At 46.3% G+C, this 23192-nt stretch overlaps 1 protein-coding gene across 1 annotated transcript in view; it reads right to left on the reverse strand.

The window, feature by feature from the left end:
• Positions 1 to 23192, reverse strand: part of SLC24A3 (solute carrier family 24 member 3) — a 129744-nt gene that overhangs the window by 89889 nt on the left and 16663 nt on the right. Inside the window, exon 2 of the mRNA XM_029911909.1 lies at positions 2257 to 2331. Coding sequence (XP_029767769.1) covers positions 2257 to 2331 — 75 coding nt within the window. The remainder of the gene's footprint in view (positions 1 to 2256; positions 2332 to 23192) is intronic.

Consider the following 23192-nt stretch of genomic DNA (forward strand, 5'->3'; position numbering starts at 1 on the left):
AAACTTCATCCTGTTTACCTCAGACCATTTCTCCAATTTGTCCAGATCATTTTGAATTATGACCCTGTCCTCCAAAGCAGTTGCAATCCCTCCCAGTTTGGTATCATCCGCAAACTTAATAAGCGTACTTTCTATGCCAATATCTAAATCGTTAATGAAGATATTGAACAGAGCCGGTCCCAAAACAGACCCCTGCGGAACCCCACTTGTTATGCCTTTCCAGCAGGATTGGGAACCATTAATAACAACTCTCTGAGTACGGTTATCCAGCCAGTTATGCACCCACCTTATAGTAGCCCCATCTAAATTGTATTTGCCTAGTTTATCGATAAGAATATCATGCGAGACCGTGTCAAATGCCTTACTAAAGTCTAGGCATACCACATCCACAGCTTCTCCCTTATCCACAAGACTCGTTATCCTATCAAAGAAAGCTATCAGATTGGTTTGACACGATTTGTTCTTTACAAATCCATGCTGGCTATTGCCTATCACCTTACCACCTTCCAAGTGTTTGCAGATTATTTCCTTAATTACTTGCTCCATTATCTTCCCTGGCACAGAAGTTAAACTAACTGGTCTGTAGTTTCCTGGGTTGTTTTTATTTCCCTTTTTATAGATGGGCACTATATTTGCCCTTTTCCAGTCTTCTGGAATCTCTCCCGTCTCCCATGATTTTCCAAAGATAATAGCTAGAGGCTCAGATACCTCCTCTGTTAGCTCCTTGAGTATTCTAGGATGCATTTCATCAGGCCCTGGTGACTTGCAGGCATCTAACTATTCTAAGTGATTTTTAACTTGTTCTTTTTTTATTTTATCTGCTAAACCTACCCCCTTCCCATTAGCATTCACTATATTAGGCATTCCTTCAGACTTCTCGGTGAAGACCGAAACAAAGAAGTCATTAAGCATCTCTGCCATTTCCAAGTTTCCTGTTACTGTTTCTCCCTCTTCACTAAGCAGTGGGCCTACCCTGTCTTTGGTCTTCCTCTTGCTTCTAATGTATTGATAAAAAGTCTTCTTGTTTCCCTTTATTCCCGTAGCTAGTTTGAGCTCATTTTGTGCCTTTGCCTTTCTAATCTAGCCCCTGCATTCCTGTGTTGTTTGCCTATATTCATCCTTTGTAATCCGTCCTAGTTTCCATTTTTTATATGACTCCTTTTTATTTCTTAGATCATGCAAGATCTCGTGGTTAAGCCAAGGTGGTCTTTTGCCACATTTTCTATCTTTCCTAACCAGTGGAATAGCTTGCTTTTGGGCCCTTAATAGTGTCCCTTTGAAAAACTGCCAACTCTCCTCAGTTGTTTTTCCCCTCAGTCTTGACTCCCATGGGACCTTACTTATCAGCTCTCTGAGCTTACCAAAATCCGCCTTCCTGAAATCCATTGTCTCTATTTTGCTGTTCTCCCTTCTACCCTTCCTTAGAATTGCAAACTCTATGATTTCATGATCACTTTCACCCAAGCTGCCTTCTACTTTCAAATTCTCAACGAGTTCCTCCCTATTTGTTAAATAGCTTTTTCAACCTTCTGAAATAAAAAGTTGTCTGCAATGCAGTCCAAGAATTTGTTGGATAGTCTGTGCCCCGCTGTGTTATTTTCCCAACATATATTTGGATAGTTGAAGTCCCCCATCACCACCAAATCTTGGGCTTTGGATGATTTTGTTAGTTGTTTAAAAAAAGCCTCATCCACCTCACCTGTTGGGAGAGAAGAAACGTCAATAACCTGTGGGGCACAGAAAGGTTAAGTGACTTGCCCAAGGTCTCACACAAGAAGTTTGTTACAGAGCCAGGAACTGAACTTCTGAGTCCCAGATGAGCAACTTAATCACAAGACCAATTTTTCCTGGGTACCTCTTAAGGTATGTTTTTAACTATATAGTATTTATGCTTTTTCTATTGTAGAGGGCCTCTAACTATTTGTTAAAGAGAGGAGTGCTCTGCAGATATAACTGTTCTTATTGTTATTGAAGTGGCAATCACAAGCTTTATAAGGGTACCCTACAAACATTATTTTCCCAGTAAGAAATGCACACGCAGGCTCCCATAACAGAAACACACAAAGCTGAACCAATCATTTACACAATATTATAATCCAATGTAAACAAACATCTGTTTTCTTACCCATTAAATAAAAAAAAATACAAGGTGAAACTGTAATATAATGCTATCTACTATGGACACATCTTGAGGTTTTCAAGGGAAATTGCTACTAAAGTGACATGCAGGTCCAAGAAATATCTACAGATACTTACTTCACTAATCTTTTCCAACGAAGGGACAAAGAAATCATCACAGACAATTGCCAAAGCGTAGAACATATACATGGCCTGAAAGAGAAAACATAACATTGAGTTTAGAAGGTGCCAGGGAAAGACACAGATTGTAAAATCCCACTTGAGCTTGGGTTTTTAAATTGTATTGCTAGAGCAATTTATGGGGCATCTTAGTAGTTAATGGAAGGCTCATGAAGTATTTATCCAAAACGTCTTACAAGTTATCAAGTGCCACCGTCACTTAGCATCAGACAGTGACAGATGCTTTTTTAAAGTTCTCTAGATGTTGCTGAAACACGTTCAATATCTCCTTTATCCCCCTTTTCCATAAATCCGAGGTCTTTTTTTGTAAAGTATGAGTGTGTCCCATGAAAATCTGAACTCTCCAGAAGGGGTTTTCAATTGCTAGTGCTTCAATGCTGAGCAAAGAAGTGTGTTTGTGCTTAGACTCCCTGGAATGATACCTAGAATTCTAATCCTAGGATTTTATTTAATCCAAAGTAATGCTAGTCTTAGGGTATGTCTACACTACGAGAGTAGTTCGATTTTAGTTAAATCGAATATGTGCAATCGATATTAGAAAGTCGAACGTGTGTGTCTACACTAAGGACAGTAATTCGACTTTGTCAGTCCACAGTACCAGGGAAAGCGTCGACATTGGAAGCAGTGCACTGTGGGCAGCTATCCCACAGTTCCCGCAGTCCCCGCTGCCCATTGGAATTCTGGGTCGAGCCCCCAATGCCTTCTGGGTAAAAAAATGTGGCGAGGGTGCTTTTGGGTAACTGTCGTCATCCGTCAGTCACTACCGCCCTGCCTCCCTCCCTGAAAGCGCTGGCGGGAAATCAGTTCGCGCACTTTTTGATCAGTGACAGCGCGGACGCCACAGCACTGCGATCATGGATCCCGCTGCGACCATCGCTGCAGTTGTGGCCGTTCTCAACGCCTCGCACCTTATCATACACCTTACCCTGAGGCAGATGCAGAGTAATCAGGCGAGGAGGCTACGGCACCGCCGTGAGGGCCTGAAGTCGGAGAGTAGCACAGAGCTGTCAGAAACCACGAGCCCCAGCGCCCAGGACATCACGGTGGCAATGGGGCATGTGGATTTTGTTGAACGGCGATTCTGGGCCCGGGAAACAAGCACGGACTGGTGGGACCGCATAGTGCTTCAGGTCTGGGATGAATCCCAGTGGCTGCGAAACTTTCGCATGCGGAAGGGCACTTTCCTGGAACTTTGTGACTTGCTGTCCCCTGCCCTGAAGCGCAAGGACACCCGCATGCGAGCAGCCCTGACTGTCCAGAAGCGAGTGGCCATAGCCCTCTGGAAGCTTGCAACGCCGGACAGCTACCGGTCAGTCGCGAACCACTTTGGCGTGGGCAAATCTACCGTGGGGGTTGTTGTCATGCAAGTAGCCAAGGCAATCGTCAAGGTACTGCTGTCAAAGGTAGTGACCCTGGGAAACGCGCAGGCCATCATAGATGGCTTCGCTGCGATGGGATTCCCAAACTGCGGTGGGGCTATAGATGGGACTCACATCCCTATCCTGGGACCGGGCCACCAGGCCAGCCAGTACATCAATAGAAAGGGCTACTTTTCAATGGTGCTGCAAGCACTGGTGGACCATCGGGGACGGTTTACAAACATCTATGTCGGATGGCCGGGCAAGGTTCATGACGCTCGCGTGTTCAGGAACTCTGGTCTGTTTAGACGGCTGCAGGAAGGTATTTACTTCCCGGACCACAAGATAACTGTGGGGGATGTGGAGATGCCTACAGTGATCCTCGGGGACCCAGCCTACCCACTAATGCCCTGGCTCATGAAGCCCTATACTGGCGCCCTGGACACAGAAAAAGAACTGTTTAACTACCGGCTGAGCAAGTGCAGAATGGTGGTGGAGTGTGCTTTTGGCCGTCTCAAGGGGAGATGGAGAAGCTTACTCACTCGCTGTGATCTCAGCGAAACCAATATCCCCATCGTTATTGCAGCTTGCTGTGTGCTCCACAATCTCTGTGAGAGCAAGGGGGAGACCTTTATGGCGGGGTGGGAGGTTGAGGCAAATAGCCTGGCTGCTGATTACGCCCAGCCAGACAGCCGGGCGATTAGAAGAGCCCAGCGGGACGCGCTGTGCATCCGGGAGGCTCTGAAAGCCAGTTTCAAGGCTGAGCAGGGTACCCAGTGACTTTTAAGTTTGTGGACACAGAGGCAGAACTTGCCCCCCTTTCTTTACCCAGTTGCCGTCGACTATCCTCTCCACTTACATACCCCCTTCACCCCCTTCCCAAAAAATAAAGTCTGTTCTGTTTTGTTAATGGACACCGTTGTCTTTATTACTGTTTTCGCGGGAATGTTTTAAACCTGGGACACAGACTGTGGCGGGGGGCGGGTTTAGGGTTGTGATGCAAATGATGCCTCTAAACTCCAGGAATGACAGGCTCCGCGGTGGTGGACTGGTTGTTTCAACGGAGCCTGCCAGCCCTCCTGGCCGGGACTGCGTGTATGTGTCGGCTATGTGACTGTCTTGCAGGGGGAGGAGGGTTACAGATCCCCTGCTGCGCGGCTCTGTGATGCAGGGTAAGGACCGCTGCATAAGATCTGTAACTGCCCTCCCCCGCCACCAAGTCACAGAGCAACACCACCGCCCCCACCACACAAAACATGAAAACCACCTCCCAGACTGACCAGGATAACTAGTCACTGCACTGTATATGTGCCCTGCTGCTGCACCTGCCCCCTGCTAAAGGTGACTGTCCTGTCCAATGACCAAGCCCCTTCCCCCCCCCTTCAGACAGACTCCCCTCCAAAAGAAGAGGATGGAAACAGAAATGAACAGAAACGTATTCTTTATTAACAACCGCACATGGAACGGGGGGGTGAAACTTGGACGGGGTCTTGTGTGAGGCGGGTAGGAAAGGACTTTTCAAATTTTGGGGAATGAGAGCCTTCTAGTGGTAGAGCAGTCCGCAGGGGTGGAGTGAAATTTTTCACGGCCCCTTCCACCCCTCCGTGTTTGGACTTTGGGTGAGGGGGGTATGGGACTTGGTGGCGGGGCAGGGCAGTTACAGAGAGACTGCAGCGGGGCTCTCTCCTCCTGCCTCCGGTCCTGCAGAACATCCACAAGGCGGCGGAGCGTGTCCGTTTGCTCCCTCATTAGTCCAAGCAGCGTTTGAGTATCCTGCCTGTCCTCCTGTCGCCACCTCTCCTCCCGTTCCATGTTTGCCCGGTGCATTTGGGACAAGTTCTCCCTCCACTGTGTCTGCTGGGCTGCCTGTGCTCGGGAGCATCCCATTAGTTCAGCAAACATGTCTTCCCGTGTCCTCTTCTTCCTCCTCCTAATGTGCGCTAGCCTCTGGGCAGATGTGGCTGTGGGAATTGGAAAAAGGGAGTGAATTCCTGAGACAGAGCAATGTATCTGTGAACAGAGAACATAGTCTTTCTCTGTGAACAAGACCATGCAGAGCACCTATCACACGCGCACTGAGGACAAGGTCGAATTTTCGGCCCTCGCCTACAGTGCCTGCGGTCTTGCTGTGGCGAGCTGAGGAGCAGGGCAGGACACCGGACTTTGTCTAGATGGCAAACATGGTAAGCCGTAGACTTGTGGCCGCTTAAAACTTTAAGAGTGGCACTGGCCTCCTTTCAAATAGAAAGCAATGCGAGTCTCTGCTGGCAGCAATCCTGCAAGCATGAACTCTGCCCCTGTCCCACCCCCTCGCGGCTGTAAACCGCGTGGCTGTAAACCGGCGGTTGCAGTTCTATAAAGGGACGGGCAAGCAGTTCCAATACTAACTTTCCCATACCTAATTCACAGCAGGGAGCCATGCCAGACATCACCCTCCTGAAGGTCTCCGAGAGCCAGAAGGAGAAGATGCTCCGGGACAGCCTGCAGAAACCGGGGCCATTTGCTGCACTGCTGTGCAAGGCCATGATCCCGGAGTACCTGCTGGCGTTGTGGCAGGGAAACGTGTCCTACCACGGGGGGCCTAATAAGCTCTCCCTGCCCAGGAACCTGCTGATGAGGCTGGAAAAACACCTGCAGGAGGTGTATGAGGAGTTCTCCCCGGAGGATCTCGCCTCTATCCCCGGTTACATTGACCAGTTCCTGGCTTAGGTGCCCTTGGAGGGACAAATGACTGCAGGGTTTTGGGCATTATAATCATGAAGCGGACATTGTGCAATTTTTTGAAAATGGTTCGGACTATATATTGAGGCGCCCAAAAAAAGACAAATCATGATACACTTTGCACTGATTCCCCTTTTGTTTGACTTTACTGTTTACATGTTTTGAAGCACTTTACCCACTGTTCATATTTTCAATCTTCCTGTTTTGTTGCAAATAAATGTTTACATGTTTTAAAGCACTTTAGCTAATGTTAATATTTTAAATACGCCAGTTATGTTGTAAATAAATGTTTAGATATTTAAAACACTTACTGCTTGATCCGTCCCCTGAATCTGTGTCTGGGGTAACGGCTGGGGAGGGTTGGTAGGGGATCTCTGTCAGGGTGATGAAGAGCTCCTGGCTGTCGGGCAAATCAGCGTTGTAAGCGCTGTCTACTGCCTCGTCCTCCTCATCTCCTTCCTCCTCTTCCCCGTCCGCTGAGGAACCGGCCGCGGACAATATCCCATCCTCAGAGTCCACGGTCAGGGGTGGGGTGGTGGTGGCGGCCGCACCTAGGATGGAATGCAGTGCCTCGTAGAAACGGGATGTGTGGGGCTGGGATCCAGAGCGTCCGTTTGCCTCTTTGGTCTTCTGGTAGCCTTGTCTCAGCTCCTTGATTTTCACGCGGCACTGCGTTGCATCCCGGCTGTAGCCTCTCTCTGCCATGGCTTTAGAGATCTTCTCATAGATCTTTGCATTCCGTCTTTTGGAGCGCAGCTCCGAAAGCACGGACTCATCGCCCCACACTGCGATGAGATCCAAGACTTCCCGATCCGTCCATGCTGGGGCCCTCTTTCTATTGGATTGCACGGCCATCTCTGCTGGAGAGCTCTGCATCGTTGCCACTGCTGCTGAGCTCACCACGGTGTCCAAACAGAAACTGCGATTCAAACTGCCCAGACAGGAAAAGGAATTCAAATTTTCCCGGGGGAGTGGCTGGTCAGAGCATCCGAGCTCGGACTGCTGTCCAGAGCGTCAACAGAGTGGTGCACTGTGGGATAGCTCCCGGAGCTATTAGCGTCGATTTCCATCCACACCTAGCCTAATTCGACATGGCCATGTCGAATTTAGCGCTACTCCTCTCGTTGGGGAGGATTACAGAAATCGATTTAAAGAGAGCTCTATGTCGAACTAAATGGCTTCCTGGTGTGGACGGGTGCAGGGTTAATTCGATATAACGGCGCTAAATTCGACATAAAAGCCTAGTGTAGACCAGGCCTTAGAAAGAACTCCCTCCCCACCCCCCCAAATGAGTGGCTGGAAAAGTTGTAAATTCGTCATTTTAATGTTAACTAAAATCATAGGGCCCACTATGGCTCCTCAGGGTCTGAACTGAGTTGGGGAGACCAGAGCCATGTGACACAGGAGCATGGTTTAAATCGTTCAGTGGAGCTACTCCAATCTGCACCAGCTAAGGATCTGGCTTATTATGCTCTTGCAAAGCCTTATGCATCCAGTGGGGCTGAGGTCAGAGCAGTGAGATGCTGGACTCCCTTGGTGACGGGTTAGCCAGGGCTTCTCCCAGTGTGGAAAGGGGAGACACAAGAGGAAAGGCAGAGTCCTCTCTCCAAATCTGGCTAGTGTGCTCCTCCTCGCGTTTTGGGCGCCTGCAGCCGAATTATGACTGCTCTCTCCCCATCCAGTGCACTCATGTAGGGTCCACAATAATTTGGCTCTACCGGTTTTATGGAAAATGAGGTATATGCTGCATTTATGAGCCTGGCATCCCACACAGAGATTAGGAAATGGTCTGCCTCAATCAGCTGCCACGGAACAGCCCCACTGTGTATTGGGATACAACATTTCTCTCCTGGATCTCATTCCTAGCAGACTCCAGTATCTGTAAGTTTCACAGGGAGTACTATGGGAGATCTTCAGGTATTACAATAAATAATACTGTAATGATCACAGTTGCATGGGGTTACTGTCATTAACGATGGTATTAGGGTGGATTTGGAAATGAAATTGCGTATATCGTTCACTGGAGTATCAAAATGAACCATTAACGTTAGGATAACATTGCATTGCTTCAGGGCTGGTTTATAGTACCACAACAGCCCCTGTCATCTGCAGTTCCATCCTGCCAAGTGTTTATGGCCCCCGTCTCACTTGATTAAGGAAATCACCCTCACCTTAGAAACTCTCTCTCTGCAATTTTCCTTATTTTTTTTTTTAAACACATAGCCTGTCAGATGGAGTAAAATTGACTGGGTATGTCTGAAAGTGAACAGTACAGATCCCCAGAAATAAGTGCTTTTTACAGCTGGGCCCATAGGGCGCACCACTGTATCCCGAATTCCCTTCTTTTTACATTTCTACTGAAGGCATTACAACCTCAGTTGCCTTTCCAACCTCGGAGTGAGACTGAACTGTTCTAAAGTTCAAAGCAGTCTACACATTTTGCGCTGCCTGTCATATCCCTTGATAGCATTATTTTTACAAGCTGCACAGGGGGAAAAAAGACAAGACGGGTTTGAACTCATAAAAAAAAGCTCTAGCAAGCTTGGGGGCCTGGGGTGGTACGTTGTGTTGTGATGCAGACTGATTTCTGGACAGGACTGCCGATGGTGGCTTGCAGAGAGCTAGTGATGTCTAGGCATGGTGAAGAGGTAAAGAAGCACAGGCCCCGATCATACAAACACTTATGCATCAAGGGCCTGATCCTGCATCAGGGACATTAATGGCAAAATTCCCATTGACTTCAGTGGTGCGGAGTTCTGGCCCAATGGGATTACTCCTGTGCTTAAAGTTAAACACATACATGTTTGCAAGATCAGGGCTGTAGGCTCCACAGAAGAGGGAGGGAATGTGCAACGGTACAACACTGCTCTCAGTGCAGCTTTTCTACCAGCGTGAGCACCTAGGAACAGGCTGTCATGATCATAGCTCTCCACTGGTATCAAGGAAAGAAGAGTATTTTAAAAAAAACCACCACCACCACCACCATCACACAAAGGGCACGTCTACACAGCAAAGACAAACCCACAGCTGGCTTGTGCCAGACGACTCAGCCTCGTGGGGCTCGGATTGCAAGGCTGTTTCATTGCTGTGTAGACTTCCGTATTCGGGCTGGCGCTCAGGCTGTGGGACCCCAGCCCGAGCCTGGAAGTCTACACAGCAATGAAACAGCCCTGCAGGCCGAGCCCCGTGTCCCTGAGACAGCTGGCACAGGCCAGCCATGGGTTTTTCTTTGCTGTGTAGACGTACCCCAAACCACAAAGCACGGATGTGCTATCACACAGCATATCAATGATCCCCAAAAGCAGTAGGAAATGAGTATGGACAGTGATGTCATCAATGTTAACTGCGTTCGGCTGCACTTATCTAAATACAGTAGAACCTCAGAGTTATGAACACCAGAGTTACGAACTGACCAGTCAACCACACCCTTCATTTGGAATCAGAAGTATGCAATCAGGCAGCAGCAAAAGAAAGCAAATACAGTACAGTACTGTGTTAAACGTAAACTAGTAAAAAAAAAAAAAGGGAAAGCAGCATTTTTCTTCTGCATGGTAAAGTTTCAAAGCTGTACGAAGTCAATGTTCAGTTGTAAACTTTTGAACAAACAACCATAATGTTTTGTTCAGAGTTACGAACATTTCAGAGTTACGAACACCCTCCATTCCCGAGGTGTTTGTAACTCTGAGGTTCTACTGTATATGAGGGATCGTTAATTGCATGACTTAATTTATCTGAATTGTGCAACTTCAGCACCACAGCTGTTTGTGGCACTTTTATTCAGCATTAGCTGCAATAGACTAATTTCCCATATGCCTCTTTACTGAATTTATACCTCCCAGGTTTCTTTGTGGGTTTTTGATGGTTGTTTATAAGGTGGTTTTAGAGAAGTGGAATAGAGACCTGTGGGAATCAATCTGGAATTATGTTTGAATAAAGTCAATTATTTGTCCTCATTTGGCTTCATTCTCCGTTGCAAGTTAAATGATCACACACAGTCATATTTATTTTCTGGTCATCTTTTTCCATTACAAACCCTATGACCCAGTAACCACACAGCCTGATAATTGTTTGGGGGCTAATCTAGGCCTTCCCAATTCCCTCACCCTGCTGACATGATCTAACCACTATTCCCATCTGCCTGTTCTCTCCCTGGCTTTTTTCAGCCAGCAGGCTTTTCTATAAAGAGGAAATGCTGATCGTAAAATAAAATGAACGCAAGAAAGAATCCCCATGTTTGACTGGAAAAAAGGGCCCGGTTTAAAATGAGGAGAGGTTTGGGCAAATGGAAATCTTTAATGATAAGGAGAAAGCAACAGAAACAAAATGAATTAAATATAGAAAAAACCCCACAACATTTTAATATATTTATATTGTTGACAGTGAGAATTTTAGGTTGATGCTCAACTGAAAAAGAAATCCATTTTGGAGCTACCCAAAGAACTCTAGAGACCATATTTAAGCGTGACTTGGGCTTGCTGCCTGTATATGAGATAACCCAGGGGCTGAAGTATTGAGAGGAAGGCCGAGGAATTTATAGCCAGGATTGGCTACTGCCAAGTTAACAGAAGGTGCCCTCAAGCTGAAATACGCACATTTGAAATTCAATATTCAAACTGGAACGAAAGAGCCCTAAAAACCAAGAAGAGCCAAAATGGGATAGTGAATTGGCTGCTTGGGAACCATTAGAACAAAAGGTAAACATGCTTTTGACAGCTCCTCTCCCTGTTCATCTTCTGCCACATTTCCCCTCTTTTCTCCTTTTCCCTCTCTCCTGGTCACCAAGCCTCCCCCCCCCCCCCCCCCATCCCGCAAAGTAAATACAACATGGTTGATGTCCTGCTTTGAAAGTGAATTGGGAGACAGAAGCTAGGATGCTCCCACAGATAAATGCATGTTACTCTGCTCCATGATTAAGGTTGCAGGTAAGTTTTCTTTAGAAGCCCGACTGTAGGCCCCGTCTAAAATTCACAGACATAAGAATATGGGCCTCAAAGCTGGTAGGTTAGATCCAGGGTCAAGGCAGGATTTTTATACCTGCTTTGAAGCGGTTTTGAACGAAGGGTTCCTGAACTGTTGCATAGGAAAGATCAAATTTAATCTATTGTGTTCATCCAGTCTGTGCACCCACTCCCACATACCTACTCCCTCACATCCATCTCACCCATGCCCCCTCCGTCACACATGCACCCACTCCTCACACACACACAACTGTATGCAGCCATCTGCTCACATGCTCACTCCTGCCTTCCCCTGCTCCCCAATAAAGTGGAGTGGGCCTCTTCCCCTTCCCCTACAGCAAAATCAGTAGGGGCACTTGGAATGTTCAGCTGCCCCTCCTTTACTGAGCAAGAGGGCAGGCCTCGGTGCCGCGGTGCTCCTCAGCTCCCTACTTTTCTCCTGGCAAAGCAGAAGTGGGGCCTAGACTGCTCAGTTTAGTTTCCCTTTCCCATCCTGAAGAAGACAGTAGTGATGCCCATGGGCTGCGCACGTGGCCTCCCCGGAATGCTCGCTTTACACTGGCTGCTACTGAAGGGACGAGAGGTTGCCATTTAAGAATGTGTAATACCATGTGCCATGCACTGGGCCTTTAACACACCTGTGGCACTGCTCCCCTGGGAATGGTGGATGCCTCACAGCACCAGTGTACCGCCCCTCCATGGTAAGCAGTTAGCTACTAAGGACAGGTGTGTTATTTTTCAAGGGATTTAACACGAGCACAGTGGAGGAATGAGGACTCAGCAGAGAACACACTGCATGGGCCCCCTGGCCTCCAACTGCACCAGCTATGCTCAGGACGGGGAGCTCTGAAGCCAGAGATGGTTCCAGGGAACCAGGCCACCCTGGCACCCATGCTTTGCACCTGGGTAAACCCTGCCCACCGTTAGGAGCTACAGACCTCCCCAAAAGGGAGGTTTAATCTGCTTTCAACCATGACAACAATCCTGCAGCGGACTTCCTGCCACTGGGGGCCCTATGCAATGTTCCACCATAGCTAGTAAAACAGGTTGCCTCTATGGTCACTGCCACTATTCTGATGGTATCTTAATTTGCTTCTAAGACACCCAATACCTTACTCATGATTATAATTTAGAAGAGGTCTTGTTCCATAACATGGAAGTCACCGATTGCTTTGTGTTCTCTCAGAGAATTCAACAGCAATTCCTTCCAACCTGTGGCTGGTTGATTCTGTAGGTGCAATTCACATCCTAGAAGTCTTCTGTCACTCTGACTGCAGTTTTCTGGGTAATTTTAATGAGGCAACATTTTACACCTAGACATGGATTGTTGGTAGAGCCTCTGTTCTAAAAATCTATATTAAAATCGTGTATTTCTTCAAGATAAACATATCAAAATGAGAATTGCTGGTCACAGAGAAAGATATTTTTTAGGAGCCTTTACTGTATCTTACTAAAGAGATGCAAATGAAGTTACATAAATCTCCATTAGGAATTACCGCATACAAGGCTGTTTTAATTTGCTGTAAATACTGAAAATCTGGTCGCTTTATAAAACCATTTTTAAATGTAAACAGTGTCTCACACTATTTATCTACTGTAAACATTTGCAGTGACTCAGACTCAAGCAGCCTAACATTTATGAGGGACCTTCTGACTTTTTGCATATGCATTCATCTGTCAGACAGTCGCACTCTGGCTTTTTGATAGTTGGTGTTTTATTGACACTATTGCAAACCCCGAGTCTCTCTTGACTTACTCAAGATCTCAAGAAGTTCTTGATGAGTTCCGTAAAAGTTTGGTTCTGCAGAAGCCACACGCATAGGAACAGTGGAGAGAATGCATAATGATACACCTGCGGTTGACAGTAAATCTGTGACTGGTCTATTTTTAACATTAGAGTGAAGACTTCAGTGGAGGGGAGGTGTCATCTGTATCATTTCAGCACAACTTCTCTGGCTGTTCCTCATCCAAGTCAGGATGCCTGTTGGTTTTGTGCATAACTGTTTCTTTGAGCGCTTCCCAGCAGAATCCGGCTTAGTATTTTTTTTGTGGGGGTGGGGGGAGAGGTTGCAAAACAATTTTTTGCCACCCCAACAAATGTAAAGTCTTTGATCACAGCAACGTTCACAGGGCCAGACTGAGGATTTGGGATGGAGTTAGCGAGATGATTCTTTGACCTCCCTCTGCCGCCAGTAAAACCCCCCCACTTAACTGTCCCTTCGCAACTCTGCCCCTCCGTGTTTGCCTATTCACTTCTCACTGTGTCGCTCCTCTCTGACCCTGCCGATGATCCTGGTCTCAAGATTCTATTTGTTTGACTCTTCCACAACCATCTTTATGTTTTCTTCCATGTTATCCCATATGCCTTGGATGCCCTATTTGAACTGATCAACAGGACAAGTACTCTTTCTTCTTCTAAGTCCTCCCACAAGGCCCATATCTCCTGTAAAATTCACCAACTCAAGGCCCAGCTGGAAAAAATACGCATGTTTTACCCTTCTTCCTCCAGCCTTCTTAGCTTGTGAGCTCTTTATAGCAGTGCCCAATTTACTGTATGCCCGACCTAGCCCACTGTGGGTCCTACCTTAATACAAGCAATGTTAAATGACAACAATCATCATGTACGAAACATGTAGTTGGAAAAAATAATCCCAACTACACATATATAATGATTAAGGCTACACTTATGTCACAGAGGCCATGGAAGTCACGGAATCGGTGACTTCCAGAGACCTCTGTGACATTCTCTGCTTCAGCCCCAGGGGTGGCAGGAGCTGGAAGCCAACGGGGCCTTGGCAGAGTCCCAGCGGCAGGAGACAGGGGACTTCCTGCAAGGTTCTGGTGACAGACTCCTGAGGGGCCCCTCCTCAGGGTTCCAGCGACGGGCGACAGTCTTGTGTGGGGGACACCTTGGGCAAGCGGCTGGGCGGTGTCCCGTTTTCTCTTTGGGAAAAATGGTCACCCTGCAGCTCTCAGCCACCGTGGGTGAAAGGGGGCCCCCCCTGCAGCTTCCAGCTGCCATGGGCAGAGGGGAACCCTACAGCTCCCAGCCACCACGGTGGTGGGGGAAACGATGGAGCCGCAGCAGCGAAAGTCACAGACAGGTCACGGCTTCCGTAAATTTTTGTTTATTATCCGTGACCTGTCCGTGACTTTTACTAAAAATAACCATGACAAAATCTTAGCCTTAATAATGATCAGTTCTAAATTAGCTGTTACCACTCAAGAAAGAAATCTTGGATAGCCATGGATAGCTCTCTGAAAACTTCAGCACAATATGCAGCAGCGGTCAAAAAGGCTAACAGAACGTTAGGAACTATTAGGAAAGGAATAGAAAATAAGACAGAAAATATCATAAATCCACTATATAAATCCATCCTTTGCCCACACCTTGAATACTGTGTGCAGTTCTGGTGATCCCATCTCAAGAAGGATATAGTACAACTGGAAAAGGTTCAGAGAAGGGCAGCAAATATGATCAAAAGTATGGCTTCCATATGAGAAGAGACTTGAAGGATTAGGACTGTTCTTTTAAAAAAGATGTGACTAAGGGTGGATATCTTAGAAGTCTATAATATCATGAATGATGACAAAAAATTATCATTTACCCTTTCCCCACAATACAAAAACCAGGGTTCACCTGGTGAAATAGGCAGCAGGTTTAATACAAACAAGAGCATGGCCGGCTCAAGCAGCCAAACCGCCCCCCGCTGCCAAAACAAGGCCGCGATTGCGATCTTCGGCGGCAATTCGGCGGGAGGTCCTTCACTCCCAGGCGGAGTGAGGGACCGTCCGCCGAATTGCCGCCGAATACCTGGAACTGCCGCCCCTGTCCGGAACGGCCGCCCCAAGCACCTGCGTGAGAAGCTGGTGCCTGGAGCCGGCCCTGAACAAGAGGAACTACTTTTTCACCCAAATAACCTGTGGAACTCATTGCCATGGGATGTTGTGATTGCCAAGAGTATTACTGTGCTCAAAAAACCCCCATATAAGTTCACGGAGAATAGGTCCATCAATGGCTATTGGTCAAGATGGTCAGTGATGCAACCCCATGCTTGGGATGACACTAAACCTCTGACTGCCAGAAGCTGGGAGGAGAAGTCAGGGGTGAATCACTCCAACTCCTCTGTTCTGTACACTCCTCCTGAAGCTCTGGTACTGGCCACCGCTGGAGACAAGACACTGGGCTAGATGGACCATTGATCTGACCCGATATGTCAGTTCTTATGTATGCAAGGTGGATCTTTAGGCCCCATTCCCAATGGGCTACAACTGCAGAAGTAAAGCCCAATTGCTTGTGCTGGGTTGTGCCAATAGTTGTCAATATGTAGAAAAGTTTTGCACAGGACTATTGTCCACGTCAGCTGAGGCTCTGGGGGCTGCTAAGTCCTCAGACACTGGAGGGCTTAGCATGCATTTTGGAGAGGTTCAGGACTGATATAGACTTTACAAACATTAACTACTTAAATAGTAGTTTACATACAACCCTGCTGTGAGAGAAGTAGAGCCTTATTATCCCTGTTTCCCTGATATGTAAACTGAGGCACGGAAGTTAAAACCAAAGTATTTAAGCTTGAGTACATGAAACTAGGCACATAAATGCATATTTAGATACCAAAATAAGAATTACCTGATTTTCACATCCACATCTCCCACAGAAGTCAATGGCAGGTGGAGGAGCTAAGCACTTCTGGATTTAGATACCTAACTTTAGGCTCCCAAGTCTGAAAATTTGGGCCTATGCCAGGTATGTGATTTGACCAAGGCAAGAGAAGGAGTTTGTGTGAGCACTGGGATCAGCAGGGCTGGATTTCCAATTAGGCACAGTAGGCATGTGCCTAGGGGTGCCAGCATTCTAGGGGCATGTAGTGGGGTGGACACCGGCTCCTGCCTGGAAGGGCTTGAAAGCAGCCCTAGAGAGGGCTGTGCCTGGGGTTGGCTGATTGGGGAAGCAGCTGCAGCTGGGCCACACCCCAATCAAGCCACAGCTGGCCTGTATAAAAAGGCTGGGAGCCAGGAGCTCAGCAGTCTCTCTCTGCATTCAGAGAGAGAAGGGCCTGGCTGCAGGGATCTAGAGGTAGGGTACCTGAGTGGAGCAGGGCTGGGGAAAGGCAGAGGAGCTGGGGAGCTCCAGCCTGGAAAGCCCCAGGCTGTGGCCTAGCATTGGACTAAAAGGTACTGAGGATTGCAGAGGGCAGCCCAGGGGTATGCCAAGGCAGCAGGTCCAAACCCACCCTTGCCAGTGATGAGTAGGCTGATACTGCAGTCTGCCCCAGGGTGTGGGGCTAGATGAGGACTGGCAGTAGCCTTATACTGAGGTGAGGTGGGGATAGTGGGTGGGGGTTCCCCTGGGAGAGGGAGACCCAGAACTGTAGGGGTACTGCTAGGGGGCTGGATGCTCAGAAGAGAAGCTGGCTCAGCTATAGGCAGATGGCTGGCAGGCAACTTGCAGTGGCCTAAGTGCCTTCAGTGATATCAAGGGGGACCAGATGTCCCAATTTTATAGGGACAGTCCTGATATTTGGGGCTTTGTTTTATATAGATGCCTATTACCCCCCACCCCATGTCCTGATTTTTCACACTTGCTCTCTGGTCACCCTAGATATCCTGGGTGGCACTTGTCACCTACAGCTGTACATCTAGGGTCTTCCCAAAAATCCAGGTTTGTCTGGCTATGGTTGTTCTAGAACCCAAAGCTCAGCCCTCGGTGGCTGTGCTGGGATTGTGAACAACAACACTAATCATAACTTGCGGACTTCAGGAAAAAATCAGAGACAAGCTTTCAACCCTAGCCACTAGTGTGGGAAAATGGCTAAAAACGTTATTTATTCTTAATGAAAGCTGAGATTCCTGCTTACATTTCTGGGTCCCACAAATTAGGGGAAGCCCACAGCCATAGGCTTTGCAAGGACGTTTGCACCGTTCAGCCCATCTTATTCAGGCAAAGCCCACTGACATTCACCAGGAATAATGAAAGTCTTTTGATTATTCTCAGTACACTAGGTACCACGGGGCAAGCACCTAGTCAGTGTCCGTTTGTAGAACAAGGATGCCTGAATGTCTTGACATTAACAGTATATCACAGTGGGGCTAGTTCCTTCCTGGGACTTAGGCCTGGTCTACACTGGGAGGAGGGGAGGGGTCGATGTAAGATACGCAAATAGCGTAGCTGAAGTCGACGTATCTTATTTCGACTTACAGCCCGTCCTCATGGTGCGGGATCAACAGCTGTGGCTCCCCCTTTGACTCTGCTTCCGCCGCTTGCCCTGGTGGAGTTCTGGAGTCGATGGGAGCGCGTTTGGGGATTGATATATTGCGTCTAGACAAGACGCGATATATCGATCCCCGATAGATCGATTGCTACCCGCCGATCCGGTGGGTAGTCTGGACGTACCCTTAGACTATAATGGGAGTTTTGCTGAGTAAGGAATGCTGAAGAAAGCCCAAGGCAAAGATTTACGCACATACTTAACTATATGCACTGGGTCTGTTCATGGTGCATAAGGTGAAAACCATGCATAAGTCTTTGTGGGATCCAGGCCAACATTTGGATCAGTATTCAAGTGTTTGATGCAGAATGTGTGACACCAAGGCACAAAGGTTTTTCTGAAGAACTTTCAGTGTAGCTTTTTATATCTTTAAATATTTGATTATGTTTTCATGATAATTCCTTGTCTGATCTACATTACCGCAGAAATGCTAATGCAGGCACTCAAGCAGGAAAATGGCAAGTGGGAATACCTCTGAAACATGACCTTTACTCCAGCAAAAAACCAAAAGAAAAATGCTAGAGATAAGCAAGAAATGAATTGCCTCTTTGTTATGTGAGAATCCACATAATTCCAATTATAAAATGGCGTGGGCTCAGGAAGCAATCTAAATGACTCTGATAACTCACCCAATAAAAAAGTAATACAATTTCCTTTGTAGACACACTGGTAAAAAAGGAAAGACAAACAGCAGAAAGATCATTATTTTCTCATACATTTTAAAAGTTATTTTAATTTAGATGAAAATAAAGCCAATGCAAATCTTGCACGGAAGACTATAAAACTGCTGTTTTCCACAAACCTTGGCTGCTCTCCTCAGCTCTAATTATTGATCTGAATTGTAAACCTTAATACTAAATTCTCATCCTTCCATCCTTTTTGATATTGTGTCATGTCAATTTTAAGATAAGAAAGTTATAACAAAGCAAATAAGTAGGTTTATAAACTGGATTCAGTCTAAACAGACAAAAGATGGGATGGGAAACAGAGACACAGAAGTAAAGTGTACCCATTGAATTCTGGGAGTGGGCGGGCGCAAGCATTGGAAGGCCCCTCCCCCAGCGTAAGGGGAAGAGCCACTAGACCCAGGGTTCAAATATAGTCAAGTGTATCTCAGTTTCCACATCAGGGAAATAAGGATAATAAGGCTCTACTTCCCTCACAACAGGGCTATGTGTAAACTACTACTTAAGCAGTTAATGTTTGCTAACACTAATGAAAGTAATAGGATGTGTGCAGTCCTTAGCCATTCAGAAGCAGCAGAGATATCCATCCATCCGCGTTGTGACTGCACTTTATAACTGCACATCTGTTGAGTTTTAAATCCAAACCAAGACTTTGTTGTAAACAGGGTCAGGGCAGTAGAATCCACATCTGTGGTGTGTGTAAGACCAAAACAGTTCCCTTGTCACCATGCCTTTGTCACGTGGGCATGGGTCAGAATCCACGGACTTCGCTACATACTGTTACAGCATGGACTGGAACTTGGGAGAAGAGGAAAATTCCAAGAGAAACCCCTCAGGGGAGTTTCCTAGGAGCTCTCCATGGTGGAGGTTTCCCTTGTTCTCCATAGAATGGGTAGGGGGGATTCAGCCACCAAATACTATTGATTTGGTGGGACCTACAGTAGGCCGGAACCACCTTGCGAGGCCTTGTCTCTCTCTGCCGGCTCTCAGGTTGCCTGCTAATGAGCTGTCACTGTCTCTGGAACTGGCAGCTACCTCAGAGCCCTACTTGGACTGATTCAGCAAGGTATTCAAGCCCAGACTTAACTTTAAGCACACAAGAAGCCCCACTGAAGTCAATCAGTTAAACTCTGGCCCATGCTGCTGCTGAATCGGCACCTTCAAGGGGAGTTCCGAGCCTGGGCTTGTATAACCTTTGGTGCGGATTTCCTGCAGACCTCAAATTTTATGTCTTATCTTAAAACATTCTTTTAATCCTACTGTTTCTTCCCTTGCTTCACATTGTCAGGAAAGGAGGGAGGAAATGGTATTTTCTTTCCAGTAATCTTCATCTTGCCATAGTTCCCAGCCTACATAGATGTTTGCTCTTCATTCCCATATTCTCCTGGGATGGGTTAGGAAGCAAAGGTAGGTAGGTTTCTTAGGTCAGCGGAAGGAGGGAATTTTTCACCATTAACTTTATGTGTGTTTGCCCTTATTACCCAGGTCTCTGTGGTGTGGTTCTATCTACACAATGGAGTTCAGATGGCACCCTCACATTGCTGAATTTTATCTCTTGCCCTCAAGTCATAACTCCTGTACTTATGAAGCATAAACGGAGTGCCAGGTCACTAATGGGTAACTCGGCTTTGTTCACCTTTAAGGCTTTGATACTCTAAGTAGGGCTGGTCGGCAAATGGATTTTTTTGGTAGAAATTTTCGGGGGGAAATGGTTGACATTTTCCACGAAACAATTTGAATTTTCATCAAAAACCTGGCAGAAAAAGGTTTTGGTTTTCAGCTTTTCAAGGAAATGTCAAAATTTACTGTGAAAAACATACTTTCCATGAAAATTTTCATTTTGTTGAAAACCCAGTTTTCCATCGAAAAAACAGCTGACAGAGAAAATTTCTACCGGGGCAGACTGGAGTTTGGTGTCAAAATAATAACAGCCATTTTGAAGACTATGGGCCAGATTCTCATTTTCTCTGAGGGCCCTTTATACTGGGCATATGAAATAGATATAAATGGAATTTATGCCCATTTTAAGAACCCTTTACACTGCCAGTAGGGTGCAAAGGGGCCTATGCGAAAATGAGAATCTGGTCTTACAAATATACCTGGCGTGATGGAGCCTCCTGATCCTTAACTGGGGTCTCGTGCTGCTACTGCAATACAAATAAACAACAACAACAACAGGGAAGCTCAATCATTATGCTTTATAGAAAAGATGTTGAGAAACGAGAAGTGGGCTTTCCAAAGGAGCCTAAGAGAGTTAAAGTGCCTACATCCCATTGAAATAGAACTCCTTCGTGGATACTTTGTTTTCTAAAAAGATGCCCTGCTATTTATGTCTTGCTACTATCCATTTCTCAGCATATAGTCAGTCTGCTGTGGGTCATTCCGCCATGCTAGGCATCTTCCCTTTTTAAATGCATTTTAATGCCTTCCAGAAGCACTAATCCACACATCATCACCACTCTTAATTGAGTGTGCTGTCTATATTTGATATAATGTATATTCATCACAGAGCACAGGATACATATGCATGCCTGGGATTCCTACAATCTGCTATGGTTTAGTACCGTGGTTCTCATCCTGAGAAAAAGCAAAGACTTAAAGGCAAATCAGGTCATTTCAAGCTCTGCAAATTGTCCATGTCAGCATCTGTCTCAACATGAGGCACAGAATCTCCACTTACTGTATGCTTTTGCTTTTTTTTATTTTTTCCAGGTCACACAAGGTTATTCTACTCTGTGCTACATGCAGTAGATACTGTCAGCAATTAGTCTGGACAGATACCGTACTTAAAACTGACCGTCTGATGAAGTGCATAAAAATCCTTGTGGGAGTCTTTACATGAAAACCAAATGAAGTGAGAACTGTACTTACATCATTTGCAAATGCAGACAGGACTCTGAGTAGCAGCAAGGGGAATCCATGCTATGCCTGTTCAAAAAATAGGTTTCACCCCTCCATGCTGAACTGAAGCAGATGAAATTCAATGTCCTTTTCGAATGAAAGTGCATCCAGCCTTCAGGACAGAAAAGCAGCGCTCACAACCAATAAGGGCCTGATCCTGCAAACTCTGAAGCATGTTCATAACTTTACTCATGTGAGTAGTCCTGGCGTATTTAGAACATATAAACCATAGATCACCGCAGCCCACTGATTTTTTTTTAAAAGGAGTAGAATTGCAGCCAAAAACAGCACTGAGATTTCAGTGGGATTACTCACATGAGTAAACTTACACATGTGCTTCAGTGTTTGCCTGGTTCGCCTAGAAGAACATTAAAAGTAGTGACATAAAACTATAAAAGTGGGGAAATTAACATGGAGTGCCGTATGTCCTCTAACCTTTTTGGACATCAGGCTGTTGTGCCTACTGGAAATGCAAGGTGTGGTGGGACACAGGACCTGACCCAAAGTACACAGAAGACAATGGGAGTCTGTTCACTGACTTCAACCGGCATTGGATCGGGCCCACTCAGCACAGCAGATTTGACCCATCACTTTGATTATTCTCTTACAACCAGCTCGGTGTTGCTGAAATGCTGTTTTTGGCTGGGATTCGGCCCCTTTTTTAAAATTAGTGGGCGGTAGTGAGGCAGCGGTTGTGGGGTAACAAAGCACATAGAGTGGCTGATCAGAAAACAATTTGGTTCCCAAACTGAAACACGGCCATATGGGCAACCCACACATCATGGCTTTGAAATCTGACAGCAGACCTGGAGGGTCTCAGGTTTTGCATTCAACCCAAATTTGGCTTGCTGCTGCATCAGGACGCCTACTGCGCTCTCTCTGGTAGCTGATCAGCTTTGCCCCCTGGTGTAGACTTTCCCAGAGGCAGAACCTGACAAGGATAGATAGAGTTGCAATTGGAAGAGAACATAGGGCAGTACTGGGCAATTGTTTCTGTGCCCCGAGAACTCTCTTGTGTGGGGTAACACAAGGTCCCTCCTGTTTAACGTGTAAAGGGAGATAGTGAGATGATTTGGGGGCTGCAGTGTCATCAATGTATTGATCAAAGGCAGCATCCACTCTCCTTACTGGATGGTGCAGTCTTCCCAGCTTTCCTAGTGCTTCCACAAAACTGAGGCTTGCATGAGAGCTAGCTGGCTAATAACTGATCCAGATATGATATGAAAGCTCGACACACAGAAGCCAAGACACACTAATGAATCCGGAGGTAGAGACAATCAAGGGGAATTTTCATCTCTTCGCTTCTTCCCTTACATTTATGGTAAGTTCAGTCCTTGTGGGCATCACGGAAGAAATGGGTTTTGAGGCGACATCTGAACAAGGAGATGGTGGTAGCTTGGTGAACTGGGACTCAGAGGCCCTTCCACACATAGGAAAGGGCATGAAAACATGGACTGGGGTGGGAATGGGAGAAAAGAGGGAAATTAAGTGTCAAGGTTGGTGTTGGAGAAGAAGACGCACAGGGGGAGGCAATGATAGCAGGGGACGTCCAAAAAAATTAGGCTCAGGTCAATCTTCATTTAGCAATGTTTAGCTCAGCACGTCTTAAAGCCTTTAAATAGGCAGCCTATTTATCTGGCATTTTTCCTCCCTAAAAGGGCATTTTAAAAAATGAAGATACAATGCTTTACATAAAAGGATTACAAATGCCAGATTTAGCAAAGTAATACATTCGGATCATTTTATATAAAATGCTTCTAACAAACAAGGACAGGAAAAGTAATCATGTCTCTCTACATCAGAGCAGATCACATATTTTATTTGAAATGTGTTTTCTTGGGCTGGCTGATTACAAATGATAATTTACCATATTTGTCCAATATATCTTCTAGTTATTCATAACAGTACTTATACTAAAATTAACTGCTGCTTTACAGACGTAGCACAAGAAACAAACCATCAAAGAAATATTGAAATGCT

This window comes from Terrapene carolina, unplaced genomic scaffold (assembly GCF_002925995.2).
Source record: "Terrapene carolina triunguis isolate 2854851 unplaced genomic scaffold, T_m_triunguis-2.0 Scaffold132, whole genome shotgun sequence".
Lineage (NCBI taxonomy): Eukaryota > Metazoa > Chordata > Testudines > Emydidae > Terrapene > Terrapene triunguis.